Here is an 18,273-nt window from a genome sequence, read left to right on the forward strand (position 1 = left end):
ATACTCCCAAGCCGGAAATCCTGGGCTTTTTTCAAGGTCTCTTATGGGATTATTTGCTTTAGTTTTTCCCAGAGTATGTTTATTTAATTCTGAAGTGAAATTTCCTGAGATTTTGTTTAATGTCTTAAGCCTTAAAACATTTCCTTTTTCCAGCTACTTTTGTCTTCCCTGTTTCTTGTTTTTAGGTTTTTGCAGCTGAGTTGGAATAAACAGTGCTTCCCCATCTTCAGCACATCCTTTTTGCATCATTTTTTCTTTGTTTCCCTTTGCCGTTTCTTCCGGTTGTCCCTCTCCAGTGATGCCTCCTTTTGGGTAGGTAAATCTGAAGTTGATTCATTAAAGATCGCCCACCCCTCCACCCCCTTTCTTTCTGCTGCGGTTCTTCTTCTGTTAAGTTCTTAATAGCATCTTGCTCATCCACTCCTCATGGAACTTCCTTGATTCAGCCCTAAGATTGACTCTCCAAGGATAAGTGGGCACAACAACACAGTCATTACTTACTTGTAGAGTTTTTCTTTTCTTCATGTACCCTTGTGCCTTACTCTGTCACTAAGCTTAAAATATCCATGTATTCTGTTCTCTGTTGCGCCCAGTTACCTTTTGGGTTTGGTGCGCCATACAAATCAATAAACAAATATCACCCAGTTGTGCTGATCTTATAAATTCTTCCAAAGTCGATTGTGAAAGAGGAGTGTCGTCTAATGGAAAAGGTTGCATGGATAGCTCCCGATTGGCCTCTCTTAATTCTGACCAGTCATTCTTCATACATATGACATCCGTACAAAATACCAATCAAATTTGATCAAGTGAGCCTTGATTTCCTTGCCCATTGTTATATTCTGTTTTGCCACTTTGCTCGAGCAATATCTTTTTTTTCAACTGAGGCTTGGATCAGACCATTTAGGCCTATCATTGCAGACTTACAGGCACCCCCTCCTTTGTTAATTCCAGTAGAATTCCGGAATTGGATGAACCTCTACATTTAGGAGTTCAAACACTGACCAAGGAGTTTAATACATAACTCAATGCAGAGTGTAGATTCTGAAGGGAAATTAGATTTTTCCATCTAGCTTAGGGTCATTTTTTCGCTTCGATGCCTCTGTTCTGTATCTTTAATTTCCCTACTTGTAGGAATAATATCCTGAAATTCAGTGACGGGGGTTGCATCTGCCAACACCTCCCGTTGTTTTATCTCCACCTCCAGTCTTCCTCTTCCTCTCTTCACTTCCTCTTCGTCTACTCTGCCATTATAATTAAGCCCCCCGCCCGAACCCTCACACAAGCTATCACTTAAAGTTCTTTTTGAAATGTTCCCATTCAAGATTGTTTTTTTAATTGATTAAGTTGAAAGTGTATAGTCCAAATTGGTCTGCAATATATTAGACATTGAAATCGTCTGTGAGCGGGGGCAGGGACTGGATATTAAAAGATGGGCAGAGGAATCAGTATTGAGATCGACTGGCACCTCCTTGTGATTATGGTGAATTTGAGCATAGTGTCTGGACATACTAGCATCTTGGGCTTCGAAACCTTGCATATTATTGGCGTCGGGAGCCCTTAAATCGTCCTTCCAAATTACACTAGCACTACCTATACCACTTCCTAAATTATAGCACATTTATGCCAAACAGGGGTATAGGTTTATTTACAAGTATATTAGGCAAACTGGTTTCTTCTGAATCTGTTTTCCACAGATGAATTTCACTAGGTGTTGTTGCAAGGCACTTGAATATATAAATGTCGTCCAGGCCTAATTTCTCAGAGGCTTATAGCTGTTGCAGCACCAGGAACAAAGGGTAAAACCCACAGTCTCCAGCAAGTTCACTTACGCCAAAGAAACACACTTATGAAGTCGAAATTAACCACGACTTTCCTAGCCAGCTGCCCCCCAGGATCAAAGGGCAGAGCCCTAAAGTCTCCTGGATGATTGCAGACCCTGAATCAACTGAAAATACCCTGCAGAGTGCTAAGGACGTGTCCTTTTTCCGGGCAGAGCAGAACACAAAATTAAATTGTCGCACAGCACAACACTGCAAAGCCAATCAGTTAAAAGGTTTTTCCAGCAACGTATTTGAAACTTATTTCCCAGTTGTAATAAACACGTAATGTTTTCCTGAGGTAGGGTTCATGAAGGTAACGAGGTAACAAGCATTTGGCACTGTACCCCCTCACCCAGTCACTCACTCAGCGCACGGTACCAAATGCTGCTTGCACTTCTCGTGGCGAGAATCCGTAGAGCAGTTACCGTCAGGTTCCAAACTTATAATGACCCTTTGGACAGTAGCGCGTTTTCCCACGCTTTCTTCAGCTCACTTCATGCCTTAAAAGCCTTAGAAGTCGATTTTGCTCGGCTGAGGAGTCGGCTGTTTCCAGTCTGCTCGTCATGTGTTCAGGTGTTCGAACAGTGAACAATGATTAAACACTCTGACGCGCTTAGTAGGCAGTCTCAAGAGGATTCTACTCTCTCTTTCTCCAAGCATACAATGTTTAAAGAAATCCTGTTACTGCCTGGGCAGATAAAAAGCAACAATGGGGCAGCTGCTGCTGCACTATCCGAGCGTGCCAACAAATAAGGTGAAAACAACTTACTCCACTTGCTTCTCAGGTGCTGGGGACCGTTGTACTGGCTGCCCCCTTCCCGCTCTAAATCGGCAGCAGGGGAGTACGTTATCCAGCGGCACTGCCATACTGCGTCTCCCCGCAGCCACCGAATGACTTGGTCAATATCTCAGTCGGAGATTTCTATCCGGCGGGTAGAGCTCCTGAGCCCCCGAACTCGGGCCCCCGGCAGCTCAACGGCAGCTCACCTTCGGCACCTCCTATCAAGAGATTAGAGGAAAGAACCTGACGAATCTGGATCTAAACGAGCCACTCAGTCAAGCCGCACTTTGTATCAGGTACAAGGAACAAGTAACAAGGAACTGCTTTCTTACACTGCTGCTTCCGGCTCTCTTGACTCTAAGTTGCAACACTAATCTAGTCCGAAAAGTCCCCTCACCAGAGTGCTGGACCTTTGTAACGATGAGAATCCGACCAGTGATATTCTGTCTACCTCTGTGCTCCTGTAAAAGGCGCAAAATCCAGAGCCACATCCAGCCGTGAGGAAAACCTTGACTAGAGCCTTCCCCGTTGATCCCTGCCGCAAAGTGTCTTCCAAGGTCCTGTTTTCAGTCACCACGACAAGGAATCCATCGACCAGGTCCTTGGCTGCAGATCCTGAAGTCCTCCGGCTGCAAAATTTTCTTCTGTTCTCAAGTACTGTGCTGGCTTGGGTATTTACTTACCTTAAGTCTTTTGTGTAATTGTGGGGTGTTTTCTGTGACTGGGAGGCCTCTCATCCAGTTCACACAATCCTACTGCAGGAATCCTCATAGGGTGTCTTCTGTGAAGCCCCTGGACCCTCAACTAACTGTAAAGTAAAATACTCAACTGTTTGAACAGTCTTCCGAAGGAATTCTGACTCTTACTACTTAAGAACCTATCCTGCACTGCCTGTTGGACACTAGACCCTAGTGACCCCCCTTCTGCCACTGAGAACACTCATGCTACAAGAATGAGGGAACGACTTTTAAGGGATTGGGGCTTTTGCCTAGAAAAGAGAATACGTGTTTACAAGTTACTTACTTGTAAAAGATTTGGTTGGTAACTGCAACACTGAGAGTTAACAGTTACAAAAGTTCTTACTTACCTTGAATGTGTGTTGCACTATTCTGAAAAGTATATGTAACATATTTCTTTTCTTAGAAACTGTTTCGCCATAGAAACTGTTTCGCCATTCTAACAGAAAGTAGATGTAAGGGTATATTACTCACCTGTGATTTGGTTGTGTCTCTTCCCAAAAGTAATACTGTTGGTTTTACTTTATTATTCCTGTTAGGATAATTTTATGAGTGTTCCCCTGATTTGCTGTTAGCTTGTCCAGAATAAGTCTGCATTAGGATTTACCTACCTAGAATAACCTTGTCATTCGTAAAGTGTAACCTTGGGTTTTGCTTTCCTTGGTCTGTTTTAGACAGACACAAAAAGAGTCTTAGGTTTATACCTGCCCCAAGTTGCTTATAGCTTCTTTAAGAAGTATATGGGGTTTACTTACCATAAGTTAACTGTGCCATCCAAATATAAAGTTACAAGAGTTGCTGCTTATATCAATCTGTGTTTCACTGATCTCAAAAGCAACTGTAAGGGAATATTACATTCTTAGGTTTTACTCACCTATTATAAATGTGTGTTATCACAAAAGTAGTTCTAGGTTTTTACTGTATCTAGAATAAGTGTTCCACTATTCACAAAAGCTATACTGTCCAGTTGACTGATTATGTGATTTGTTGCTGAGCGTCGCTGTACAACTGGTACAGTAATCACAAATATAAAAACTACACTATGATTGAAGGTACACAGACCAAAACATAAACCTTATTTGGAACACCAAACATTAGTTCTAGGGAAGTCAAACCTTTTCATACACATTCAATATAGGTCACACCTATTCTTGGGGAGTAAGAACCAATGGTACTTTCAGATTACATTCAGTAATTCAAGGGTAGTAGACCCTACCAGTTGTACAGCGAACCCCCTATGCGACCTTTGGTGTTGGGCATAATTCCTTGCGCTTTTCCTGTGGGCTTTTTACAGTAGTGTTCCGACTGAGGAGGATGCTCCATTGTTGTGTCCATACTTAACTCCATTGTTGTGTACTTAAATCCATAGTAGCTCCTGCCTCACTGCTTATGATGGGCTTTTTGTGTTATGTATGCCCCCTTATAGCTTCATCCAGAGGGGGACACAGCCACATGAGCACTCACTTACGGGTGCTAGCTGAGCCACCAGGTGTGGATACACCAACCTCTTAGTTAGGATCTTAGGAGCAAAGTTGTGCAGCCATCACAGAGTGCACCAGGCCACCCTGGGCATCGGAGAGGCACTCCCTTTCTCCCACAGGGATTGCCCAAGCCTCCTGGGCATAGGCAGCAGCAGGCACCTTGCTCACCTGCAGTGGTATACATGGCTTGTGCTAGACTCTGCCCTTCTTCCAGGGCCAGGCGAGCTCTGAGCGATGTTCTCACCATTCCGATAGGCACGTTGGAGTGCACTGCTCGTGCACCTATGGTGTGCCGGAGAGGGCCCGCTGGGTGTCCTTACCTCTCATTGTCAATTGTTATGGCGTGCGCAGGCCAGGACCTGCAGCGCCAAAGAACAGAGACTGACACAGTTTAAAGGGCTCTGAATCTCTGCCTCTGTGGGTTTCTCATTTTAGTGCATGGGTGATGTAGGTCTTCACCTAACCGATGTGACACTCTACATCACAACACTCCCCTGGCCAGGATTTGAAGTGGGACTATTTTACTCCTTAGTGTTTGGCGTAAACTGTATTTTAGGGAGTAAAATAGGAAGTCCCATTCCAAGTGGGAGTATTTTTAATAAGTTAATGTTGGTCCCCAGGCACTCTGGCGGATCTGTAAACAAGGAGGGGGGGGGGGGGGTACTGTTAGTCGGGAGGAAACGGGTAGGAGAGTGGGAGAAGTGGTGTGCTGTTGGAGGTTTCAGTTCGGTATACACTGTGCGTTGAGTTTTTGGTGTGATTAGCGATCCGGGGGAGACCACGTGTGCTGTTTGTGTGTTGTTAGTTGATGCAGTGTGGTAAAGTGAATGCGGTTTGCTGGGCGAGAGATGGTTGTGTGAGGTTTTGGGTGGGTTGGGTATGCAGAAGTTTTGGAAAAAAAGGTTAGTAGGTTCAGTATCCTGTTTCAGATACATCTATTTCCTTTTTAATTGTATTGCTGTGGGTGAGGTTGTTGCCGATTTTCCTTTTAAAGGTCGTCTGACTGTGGTGTGTGATGACGCAGTGCCCTCCCAGTTCTATCCTAATGAGCATTATATGATGTGATTGGGTGTGTCTATTTCTCTCCCTATCGAGATACGTGTCTGTAGGAACTTGGGTGTCGTTCAGGGCCAGGGTGCTATTAATGGGATGTCCTAGAACTTGCGTCTTGGTTTTTGTGTCCTCCTACCATGGCTCTCTGTCGTTCGGTATGTCATGAAGCATCGTCCTTAAATTCTATGGTTTAGTTGGTCGCTTGTGTATGGTGGCGGCGAGCGCTCCCCGCTGTGTCTTGATGAGCTTTGTCTAATGTGGTTGGGTGTGTCTATTTGTTATCTTCGGGTGTCCGGGCATAGTGTGGGGAGGTGCCTATTCCCTTGCTATCTATTATGGCATGGGTCTGTGTGAGATAGGGTGTGGTTTAGGGCTGAGGTGCTATTGATGAGTGGTCCTAGTACTTCTGTCTTGGTCTGGTAATGTGTACGGTCTTTAGTGTCCTTTCATGGCTATCTCTTGGTCAGTCGTTAGTTATGTCGTGGGGTGTCTTCCTCCGATTCTTTCCACTCGATTGCTTGGGGATTGGGATCTGTGTCTTCATTCATCGTTTTTTTTTTTAAACAATTTTTATTTTTTTAACAAACGCATCAAACATTACAACTTTTTTTTTTTTTATTCTCTGTCCTCCCCACAAACTCGAGCCGTCTCATCCGTGCCATCTGCATGAACATTTTCCGGAATCTCAGTGCTTATCTCAGTGCTTGTCAACTCATCGGAGTCTTCCGTTTCGTGATTGACCTGGTGGGGATTTGCCATTGAGGTCACCAGTTGCCTCCAGGCTATCAGGGGGCCCACTTCCTCCTCTCCCCCCCCCCCCCTAGTGACAGCTTCAAACCATACCACAGTTTCTGCTTCTGCCCATCTCAGAAGGTCTGCCCACCACATCTCCACTCTGGGCCGCCTTCCAACACATTGCTATTCTACGCTTGGCTAAGATATAGACCAGGTCCTTCATCTTGCTGACGTGCTTTGAGTTACGTGGCCTGGAAAAACTCCCAAGCATGCATGCCCAAGCAGACCTCACGTCAAGCACCACTCCCCCGCTGGCCATCCTCGTCCTTATTTCTTCCCAGAATCTCTGCACCTCAGGGCAGGCCCAGAACATATGCAGCAACCGTGCCTCTTCCTCCCCGCACCTGGGGCATTTCTGAATAGCCAAGCCTCCAAACCTGGCTATTCTTTTGGGGGTCAAATAGGCCCTGTGGGTGGCATACAGTTGGATCTGCTGGAGTCTCGCATTCCGGGACACCATTTTGTGGTACCTTTGAGCTCTATCCCACTGTCCCTCTGTCATGGGTTCTCCTACCTCCTCCTCCCACTCATTCCTCAGTTGGAGCAGCTCCTGTTCTGCCTTCGCCCTCAGGAGCTCATATATCCTGGATATTTCGTGCCCACCCTCCGAGACATCATACATCATTTACAGGGAGGCATCAGGTTCCTCTGCTAGCACCGTCTGAGGCCACCTCTCCCTCACCCGTCTCATGAGCCTGGTATAAGTAATGTATTGGCCTCTATGCAACCCAGTCTCCTCCTGCAGCCTCTGAAATTCCAATGCCCCCCCTTCCTGCCATATATCTCCGAGGGTATCATTCATCGTTGTTTTAGTTACGCTTGTGTCCCTGTGGGGCGGTCTTCTAGTTTTGAAGTGAAGAGCCAGGATTTGAGCAGTTTCCTGAATAGTAGGTGATTTCTTGTGTTGCGTATGTTTTGAGGTAGGTCGTTCCAGGTTTTTGGCGCCTGGTGAGAGAAAGAAGATCCTGAGTCTTCTTTTATTGTAGGGTTTTGGTTTCGGGCGGATGTCGTTGCTTGATCTGAGCTTTCTTGTTGGTTGATGTAGACGTAATTTGTCTCTCAGGAATTCAGCGCCTTCTTTGTGTATTGCTCTGTGCGTGATGCACATGGTTTTTAATTTTATTTGTTGTTTTATTGGTAGCCAGTGTAGTGTTGTTAGCGCAGGTGTCGGGCATACCCAAGTATAGGCTATTGGCGTAGTCTACTCTGGACATGACCAGAGCGATGATGATGATGGTGGTTGTTTTGTTGGCAAATTATGGGAATGGTAGGTTCCTTTTTGCTGTTCGCAAGAGAAAGAAGCATTTCTTGAGTATATAGCGTTTACTTGTGGCTCTAGGGTAAGATTGTAAAAAACCTGGGGGTCCTGATGGACAACAGTTGGTGATGGTGCTGGAGTTGTACCGAGTTCCCTTGGCCAAGAGATGACGTGGTTGTCTCCTCCTTTTTTTGTGACGATCATTATTTCTGTTTTGCCTGGGTTGATTTTGAGGTAGTTAAAGTTCGTCCAGTTGAATACATCACAAAGGCAGTTCTCTAGCGCTGAGTTTTTTTCATGAGTGTCTTGTATTTTGAAGATCATTTGAGTGTCGTCAGCGTAGTTGTAGCAGGTGAGGCCGTGACGTTTGATGATTTTGATTAGAAGAGACAGGTACATTTTGAATAACAGCGGGGAGAAGGATGATCCTTGTGGTACTCCACATGTGGAGTCTCTCTGGATTGATTTGAAAGGTTTCATCCATATGGTTTCCATTCTGTTTGTTAGGAAGTAATTGATCCATAGTAGGGCGGTATCTGTTATTCAAAGTCCTTCTAATCTCGATATGAGGATGTCGTGATTAACTGTGTCGAATGCTGCGGATAGTTCTAGAAGTATCAAGGCAGCACTGTTGTCAGAGTCTGTTTGTTTTTCGGTCCTCCCATATTGAGAGGAGAGCTGATTCTGTTCCTCTCATTGGTCTGAAACCAACTTGTGCCTGGTTTAGTAGACAGTGTTGTTCTATGAAATATTGGGTTGTTTTGGATATTTCGAGTGATTTGGCTGTGTCCGGGATGTTAGAGATGGGTCTGTAGTTGGAGAGGTCCTCTATGGATCCCGCTGTATCTTTGAGTAGTGTCCTGATGTACACTGATTTGAAGGATTGTGGCACTTTCCCTGTCGTGATTGAGAGGTTGAGGACGTTCCTGTGATATTCCTTGGGAGTTCCTTGTATAAGAATTGATTTGTATATGTCTGGGGGACAAGGGTCCTCCGGCGAGCCTGTGTTGTTTTGATTTACCAGTTTGACGATAGTCTCCACTGATATTTCGGGAAAGCTTTGTAGTTTGTTTGGATGTTCCTCTTGAGGGTAGGTTGGGTTCGTATTCGGGTTGGGTGGTCTGCTTTGTATAGTTTGTTGGATGTTGATGATTTTGTGTTTGAAGTGGTCTGCTAGGTCATTGCATAGTTTCATCGAATTAATTGGCGTGTTGTCGCATCCCAGTGGATTTATTTTGTTTATGATTCTGAAGAGTTCTTTTTGGGTGTTTGGTGCTTTTGAAGATTCTGTTGTCGTAGTGTTTCCTCTTTGCTTTTTGTATTTCGTTTTTGTATGCGTGGTTATGTTGGAGGAATTTCAGCTTATTCGTAGTGTCGTTTTATTTCCTCCAGTCTGGTTCTAGTCTTCTGTTTTTCCTTTTCATGGTGCTGAGTAGTGGGGTGTACCATTTTGCCATTGCTCTATTATGAGAGGGAGTGAAAGGTTTTTCTTTGTCAATGGTTGTTACAATCCAGGTATGGAACAGAGCTACTTTTTTGTCCAGGTCAGTTTCTTCCATAAATGCTGGGCACGGTTTGCTGAGCTCCAGGAGTTCAGTTAGGTTGGAATTCTTGATGGTTCTCCAGTTTCTTTTCATGGTGGTCAGTGGATTGTCTTGTTGCTGGTTTACTGGGGTGTTCATTGTAATTACGAAGGGAATGATGAGGTGGTCGTTCCAGAGTATTTGAATTTGGGGTGCCGTGGTGATTGACTTTTTTGTTCACGAAGATTGCATCAAGTGTGTGCCCTGCCGAGTGGGTTGGGGTTGCTCCTTTGACTAGTTGTTTTAGATTCTTTGCTTCTAGTTGGCTGGTGAGAGATTTTTGTGTGGTTGTGGTTTCTACATCGAACCAGATGTTGAAATCTCTGAGGACAATGAAGTGACTATGATTGATGGCTAGGATGGTGATTGCTTTGGTGAGGGCCTCTAAGAAGGTTGCATCGTAGGTTGGTGGTCTGTACATCAATATGAATTTCAGGTTGGTTTTGGGGTTTACCGATAGGCGTATGATTAAGGATTCACATTTATCGATGTTTAATGGGTCTTCCAGTTTGATAGCCAGGTGGTGTTGTGGACGATTGCCATTCCCCCTCCTCTTTTGTTTGTCTGTTTGCTTGGATGCATTTGAAGTTTATCGGCAGGCAGTTGTTGAGGGTGATCTTGTAATTGTCATCTAGCCACGTTTTGGTTACAAATAGGATGTCGATACCTCGGTCACAGAGGACGAGATCGTATATTTCGGTCGCATGTTCGGACATTGACCTTGCATTGATTAAATTGCAGTGGATAATTTTTTTGTTTTGTTGTGGTTTTGCCTATTGTTCCTTTTATTGGTTTGCAGCTGTTCAGACTGGGTGCGTCTGTGTTGACGTTGAAAGGATGAGGATCAGCTAAGGCTGTATCATCATTGAGGCGGTCTGCTAGGTTGAAAGCTTGCCTGTTCAATGGCGGTGCTGCTCTACTCATGCCAGTTGATTGATTGAAGATCAGCGGAGGCTGCTTCTTCATTGAATCGGTCTGTTAAGTTAATGGTTGGGTTGTTGGTTATTAGTACGTCGTCGTTTTGTCCAGTGTGACGTAGGTGTTGGTGCTGCCCTTCTGTTCTTGTGATGTATGGGGTGGTGGGGTTGGAGTCTTCCCACACTCTTCTTACGTGCTCCCATCTTTTATCTTGTTGTCTGGGGTGAGTAGGTGTGTAAAAATGTTTTAACTGTAAACCAAGTTAATCATGCTTATTAAATGTGCTTTTTTACCTCTTCTGATAAGGCCGTAATAATAGTACAGCTTCTTCCTGTGGCACTAGGTTTACTACTGGTCCAAACATATCCGTGGAGCTGTGTGGATGAAAGCAGGAGGACAGGCTCTGATGTGTGTTCAAACATATCCCTGCTCTGTGTGGATGAAAGCAGGAGGACAGGCTCTGATGTGTGTTCAAACATATCCCTGCTCTGTGTGGATGAAAGCAGGAGGACAGGCTCTGATGTGTGTGTTCAAACATATCTATGGAGCTGTGTGGATGAAAGCAGGACGACAGGCTCTGATGTGTGTGTTCAAACATAGCCATGGAGCTGTGTGGATGAAAGCAGGAGGACAGGCTGTGATGTGTGTGTTCAAACATATCTATGGAGCTGTGTGGATGAAAGCAGGAGGATAGGCTCTGATGTGTGTGTCCAAACATATCCATGCTCTCTATGGATGAAAGCAGGAGGACAGGCTCGGATGTGTGTTCATACAAATCCATGGAGCTGTGTGGATGAAAGCAGGAGTACAGGCTCTGATGTGTGTTCAAACATATCCATGGAGCTGTGTGGATGAAAGCAGGAGGACAGGCTCTGATGTGTGTGTCCAAACATATCCATGGAGCTGTGTGGATGAAAGCAGGAGGACAGGCTCTGATGTGTGTGTTCAAACATATCCATGGAGCTGTGTGGATGAAAGCAGGAGGACAGGCTCTGATGTGTGTGTTCAAACATATCCATGGAGCTGTGTGGTTGACAGCAGGAGGACAGGCTCTGATGTGTGTGTCAAAACATATCCATAGATTGGTGTGGATGAAAGCAGGAGCTCAGGCTCGTGTTTCTTTCCCATTTATATTGGGAGTATTTATACTCGTTTGATTTTTTGATTGTATTTGCCTATTTTTAGGGAGTATGAGTAGCTTTTACACTGTTCTCTGTAGGGCTGCAAGTTCCTTCATGTGTGCAGTGCCCTTATGTACTCCTTCCTCCCTAATGGATGTGTTTATCTTCTGCAGGAAGGGTTCCTTCTTGGAGAAGTGAGGCAGGAAGAGACGTTCAACATTAGTGATTCACACATCGGCAACACTGAACTGCTGCAAGTGATTGGTAAGCATGGGTCTTATTCAAATGGGAAACCGGGTCACAGAAATCTTAACCCTGCGTGCAAAGTGCATCCCCTTCTGGAGGGGGGGGGGAGCCCTGCGGTCTCTACATCAGAAGTGTAGCACTACAACTAGAACAGCCCTCCAGTGCCTGCACCATCATCCTTCTGCAGCTGTGCACCACCCTAGAGCAGCACTGCAGTGCCCACACCATCTCATGTAGTGCCGCCCCCATTGCTTGCGTCACCAGTGCCACTCCTCCACTGTGCAGCTGTGCAATATCAGCACCTCTCTAGCACTGCAGAGACTGCATCACCTCACTTAGTGCAGTTCTTCAGTGTCAGCATCCCCAGTACAGCAATTCTCCTAGTGCAGCCCCATATCCTCCCCTTTTAAGTGCTGCACGACATGAGTCACACTGCATTCTCTGCGTCCTGAGTACTACAACTCACAAATGCAGCACTACTTCTATCTCAGCCCTACAGCACTTGGCCTAAAACGAACATTTGGTTTTGGTGGCAGTAGCACAGAACCTCAGATAGTGTTCTTGCATTGTCAACATATGAGGTACAGGACCTCCTCTGTGGCAGCCGTGCCGTTTCCTTTGTTGAAGTAAAGGATCTTCTCTAGCACTGAACAGTTGGTCCTCATATAAATTACTGGACATCCGCTAGACCTAGAGCTGCCTCTCTAAAACAGTCCTGTGTTGCCTTCATATGGAGTGCAACACTTCCCCTCCCCTCTCGTCTTATCATGCAGTGTTCTCATATGAAACACATGACCTCCTCCATTACAGTCCTGTGTTGCCTTCATATGGAGTGCAACACTCCCCCCACCCCCCTCGTCTTATCATGCAGTGTTCTCATATGAAACACATGACCTCCTCCATTACAGTCCTGTGTTGCCTTCATATGGAGTGCAACACTCCCCCCCCCCTCGTCTTATCATGCAGTGTTCTCATATGAAACACATGACCTCCTCCATTACAGTCCTGTGTTGCCTTCATATGGAGTGCAACACTTCCCCTCTCGTCTTATCATGCAGTGTTCTCATATGAAACACATGACCTCCTCCATTACAGTCCTGTGTTGCCTTCATATGGAGTGCAACACTTCCCCTCTCGTCTTATCATGCAGTGTTCTCATATGAAACACATGACCTCCTCCATTACAGTCCTGTGTTGCCTTCATATGGAGTGCAACACTTCCCCTCTCGTCTTATCATGCAGTATTCTCATATGAAACACATGACCTCCTCCATTACAGTCACGTGTTGCCTTCATATGGAGTGCAAAACATCCCCTTGTCTTATCATGCAGTGTTCTCATGTGAAGTACAGGCCCTCCTACAGGGACAGTCTTGTATTGACTTCATATGGATTAAATATATATGCAGTGTCCATATCGGAAGTATACTTGGATAAACAAAACCAAAATTTCAGGGTGAGAGGTCCCACCACTCGAGCATTCTAAACATATATCACAGTCACTGGAAATAATTTTTTTCCACATAAATGTGTTTTAATAACATCTGGATAAAACTGGTGGGGATAGAGCACCCAGGGGTATTTGAGAAGACAATATAAATAAGTTTGATCCAGTGGACAGCACTGTTTTTTCTGTGACTTTTTGTATTTATGTTCATGAAATTGGGCATGTTAGTTTCCTGTGACTGCGCAATTGTTATGATTGACCAAGAGTAACAGTTTGTTGTTTTTTCATTGAGATCCAGTGTTGTCCACTGGATAATACTTAATTGTATTGTTTTCTCAAATACCCCTGGGTGCTCTATCCCCACCAGTTTTATCCAGATGTTATTAAAAACACATTTATGTGAAAAAAATGTATTTCCAGTGACTGATATATGTTTAGAATGCTTGAGTGGTGTGACCTCTCACCCTGACATTTTGGTTTTGTTTGTCTAAGTATACCCACCTGGGTTTTTCAGGGTTTTGCCAGGTGCCCTTATATTTAATCCATATCGAAGTATGCCAGCTCCCTGAAAAAGGTTCTTCCAATGCAACCCTCCGGTGTCAGTCTATGTAGTTCAGGACCTCCTCCAGTGTGGCCCTGCAGTGTCGGCCTATGTAGTTCCGAACCTCCTCCAGTGTAAGCCTTTGTAGTTCAGAACCTCCTCCAGTGTGGCCCTGCAGCGGCAGCCTGTGGAGTTCAGAACCTCCTTCATTAGCGTGGTCCTGCAATTATCATATGAAGTTCAGAACCCCATCCAGTGTGGCCATGCAGTGTTGGCTTTGTAGTTCAGAACCTCACCCACTGTGACCCTGCAGTGTCCACCTATGTAGTTCCGAACCTCCTCTTGTGTGGCCCTGCAGTGTCTGCATTTGAAATGCAGAACTCTCCACAGTGCAGCTATTCAGTGTTGGCGCAGAAATGTTCATGCTGGGCTCGTATTCCACCTAGAAGTGTTGGTGCTTTGGGGCATTTGTTGGGAAGGAGCCTAGTGCTTTTCTTCATCCCCAAGCGCTTTAGAATTAGGCAAGACTTCTGTTAACTGTGTTCTAAGCACTATAAGAGTCCGGGGGGGGGGGGTCACTAAATTAAGATAGTTAGGATTTAAATATAAGGTACAAATAACTATTTAGATGACTATATTTCACATTCATGATGTCTGCAATTGCTTTCAGTTTTACATATAGTCTAAACAGGAGAGAACAATGGCAAGTATTGCAGAGAGTCTATGAGGGTAGGAGAGATGAGGGAAGATTTGCGTTAGTATGTGTAAGGAGAAGTGGCAGTTTCTGGACACGGCGTTAATGTGTTTGGAGAGTGAGGGTTCCGAGTCCATTGTGCATTCAAGATTTCTTTTACAGATGTGGAAGCTGCAGGTGGGCTCCTAGAGCGTGTGGCTATGGTATCGGATGAGGGATGCGAGCGGTTTTGCCGCGTAGTAGGATTTCATATTTTCCTTTGGTGCCATTATGTTCTTTATTTAACCTGCACAGGAATATTACAGTACAGCATGCGTGTGATCATTGGGAAAGAAAGCATCTCTTAGCATGTACATTCATGTTGCAGCCTCTGCTTCTTCCACCTCCGTCCTTGGTTGCGCTAAGTATTGCCGAAAGCCACCCCAAATGTCTCTCGGGCGACCCGTCATCGGCATCAGACCTGCATACGCTTCTTCTTTATTATTCGCCCATATCATATCACTGAGTCAGGTAGCATAAGTGGCTGCCACTCTACTCTTCCATGGTATTAATACAGCTCCCTTTGCTAGTACCAGATCAGAATTTACCATCCTGCGTTGCAGTGAATTTAGTCCGCTCGCATACCTCAATATGTATATCAAGGGCTCCCACACTATATGCTGTTCCACCATTTCTTCCAATGCCCGACACACCTTATCCCAGTTTTCTAATAATGCTTGACATGCCCACAACATATGTACTATATTTGCATCAGACATCCCGCATCGGGGACACCACCCTCCCGATGCAGGGTACATCTTCTAGGGGCGCGCCAAGGTGAGGTGTGTTCTATTCAACATTTTCAAGTGTATTAGTCTGTGTCTGGAGTTCAGTGATATTTGCCTGGTCAATCTACATATCTGTAGCCAGTGTACATACGTGAATGTGACATCCAGGTCCCATCACTCCTAATATCAGTGGTTTGCACTCCCCAGGTCGTCTGCGCTAGTTTATACAGTGATGAGGCCGACTTTCTCCCCCCCCCCGCCATCTAGGGCCGTTATGTAATTGAGTCACGGGCGTGGTACCGGTTCCCCTGGATGTTTAGACCACACCGAGGCCAGAGCTGAGCGGATCCGGCCAAACTGGAGTTTCTAAAGCGGTGTGTTCCCCACATGTGCCTTGATCAGGTCCCATGCCACAAATTCCCCCTCATGAAATAAGTCTCCCAAGGACAATATTCTTCCCCTGCGCCAGTGCATTGCCAGTAGTTTATCCTTTGCTGGGCCTAGGAAGGACGCTCCCCAGATCGGTATAGCTCTAGTCCATGCCTCCTGTGTTACTGGGTCCAGCTGATTAGTGTTCCCCCAGCCAGAATGTGCATCAAAGCCGATTGAACTGTCCCATGCCTTTCCAGTTCAATGTATGATATGTGCGATCCTCCCTCAACCCAATACACCACGTAGTATGCCTGGGAAGCAAGGTAGTACAGCTCAGTCGGGCGCCAACAGCCCCCCAACTTCATACGGCAACGTGAGGCGTCTCCAACTGTTTTTATCAGCGAACCCAGTCACATCAACGAAATGGGGAGATGGTTCCACCTCTTCAATTTTGCACACATCTTGGTGACCCAAGGAGTCATAGTTTAGGGACTTAACAAGTGCGGGTGGTCTGGCGATCTCAACTCCCAGGTATTTTATATATGAATATGTCCATTTTAACCCAAACATGTTCCCTGGCTCTATGGTGTTGTCTGATAGCGGAAAGACCTCCGATTTATTGCTTTTCAAGTGTAGGCCAGAATATTTCCCAAACTCGCAACCGCGATCAATATCCTCTGTAGGTATTTCCCAGGGTCCCTTACGCACATTAGTATATTGTCTGCATATAGAGTTACACTCGCCCAGTGATGCCTGCACAGGCATGCCGTGCCCGCATGAAATCTGCCAAGGGTTCTATGACCAATGCAAACAGCAGGGGGGACAATGGGCATCCCTGCCTGGTCCCTCCCGCCAGCACGATTATCAGAGAGAGGACCCCATTGACGCTCACTCTGGCATATGGTTGCGTGTATAGGATCCTTACCCAATTTATAAAATGTGTCCAAAACTCGTAATTGTGCAAGACCCTGAATAGAAATGGCCAGTACACTTTGTCAAATGCTTTCTCCATGTCCAAATACACCGCCACCCCCTCAATGTCTCGAAGCATCTGTGCCATTACATTGTACATCTGGCGAATGTTGGATGCCGTTGATCTTCTCAATACAAACCCAGCCTGGTCTTCATGCACTGTGTAGGGCATTAGCGCGTTAAGCCTAGTCGCCAGAATATTTGCTAATACTTTTGCATCAGTGCTTACTAGGGATAGCAGGTGATACAACCCGTAGTCGTCAGGAGGTTTACCCGGTTTCAACAGCAGAATGACCGCCTCACGCATCGACTCAGGCAAGGTCTCCAGGTCCAATGCCTCTGACCACACCTGTAGCAGTCTAGGTGCTAACACATCTATGAATTCCTTATGAAACTAAACTCTGCCCCAAGCCCATCAGACTCCGGGGCCTTCTCACCTGGGAGGTCTCTAACCGCTTTCTTAATTTCGCACAGCATTATCGGCTCTTCCAGCGCATTATGCGCCTCTGCCGACAATGGTGTTGTGGGTATTTTAGCTAAATATTCATCTAGCTCGGCAGTTGTGGCGTCACTCTGGGGAGAGTATAGATTTCTATAGAAGTCATAAAATATTTCATTCACCTCGTCCACTTTATTAGGCACCATGCCATCCGAACTGATTATGCTCGGGATGTTGGCGCTGCCCTTCTCGGTGCGCACCGCCTGCGCCAGTAGTTTCCCATGCCTTTCCTGTTCCCTGTAGTGGTGCGCTACTGCTGGCCTATCAAAATATCGCAGTTCCCTATCTGCGGCATCCCAATATTTAGCTAAGTGTGCCTTTTATATCTTTGCTAATCTGTGGCGATGGGTGACTGACTCCACTTGCAACCACGCCAGAGCCCCCTCACCTCTTTAGCTCCTTCCTAATATCCCGAAGCACCCCAAATTCGGTCGACATTGCAATGCCGCGAATGTAAACTTTAAATGCCTACTAAAGAATTGCATGTGTGATAACCGACCCTTCATTATTGTCAAAGTAACTGTCTATATGTTTTGCCATGCACACTCAAAAGACTGGGTCCTCCAAAGACGCAGCTTTGAAGCTCCACTTCAGCCGTGGAACCAAGCCCCATCACCGGGGAGTGGTCAGACAGAGTTCTAGGCAATATGCGACACTCATCCACCCAATTTAACAGCCCGTTCAATGTCAACCATAAGTCAATGCGTGAGTGCATATCATGCACCGATGAATAAAACGTGAAAGTGCGTTGTGTGCTGTTTAGTGCGCGCCACACATCCCTCAGCCCCAGGTCCTCTACATATGTGTGTATAGTACGCGCCTCATTTGTCAGAGACCTGGTTGCCGTAGACGTGCGATCTAGCAGTACATCTTGTATCGTATTAGTCACCTCCGCAAATGACTAGCGCTGTAGGGTGGTACCTAGCACACCTTTGAAATAGTGTCATAAAATGCAGGGTCATCTACATTGGGTCCATAGATATTCAACAAGAGAACTTCAGCACTCTCCAGTTTCCCATGGACAAATACAAACCTACCACAGTCATTGCACTCTTTTGCAAAGTGGGTGAATGGCAGTGACCGGTGCTATAAAATCACCACCCACCTCCCTGCCCACGTGCTCTTGAAGAGTAAGTTATATAGCAACTTTGATCTCCGCACCACGGGGCCATCTTGCGTCCCTGGTGTT

At 45.8% G+C, this 18,273-nt stretch overlaps 1 protein-coding gene across 1 annotated transcript in view; it reads left to right on the forward strand.

The window, feature by feature from the left end:
- Nucleotides 1-18,273, forward strand: part of ABRAXAS2 (abraxas 2, BRISC complex subunit) — a 266,581-nt gene that overhangs the window by 51,626 nt on the left and 196,682 nt on the right. The window contains exon 2 of the mRNA XM_069612044.1: nt 11,721-11,811. Within this exon, the coding sequence (XP_069468145.1) occupies nt 11,721-11,811 (91 nt within the window). The remainder of the gene's footprint in view (nt 1-11,720; nt 11,812-18,273) is intronic.

This window comes from Ambystoma mexicanum, chromosome 8 (assembly GCF_040938575.1).
Source record: "Ambystoma mexicanum isolate Mex_15411 chromosome 8, UKY_AmexF1_1, whole genome shotgun sequence".
Taxonomy (NCBI): domain Eukaryota; kingdom Metazoa; phylum Chordata; class Amphibia; order Caudata; family Ambystomatidae; genus Ambystoma; species Ambystoma mexicanum.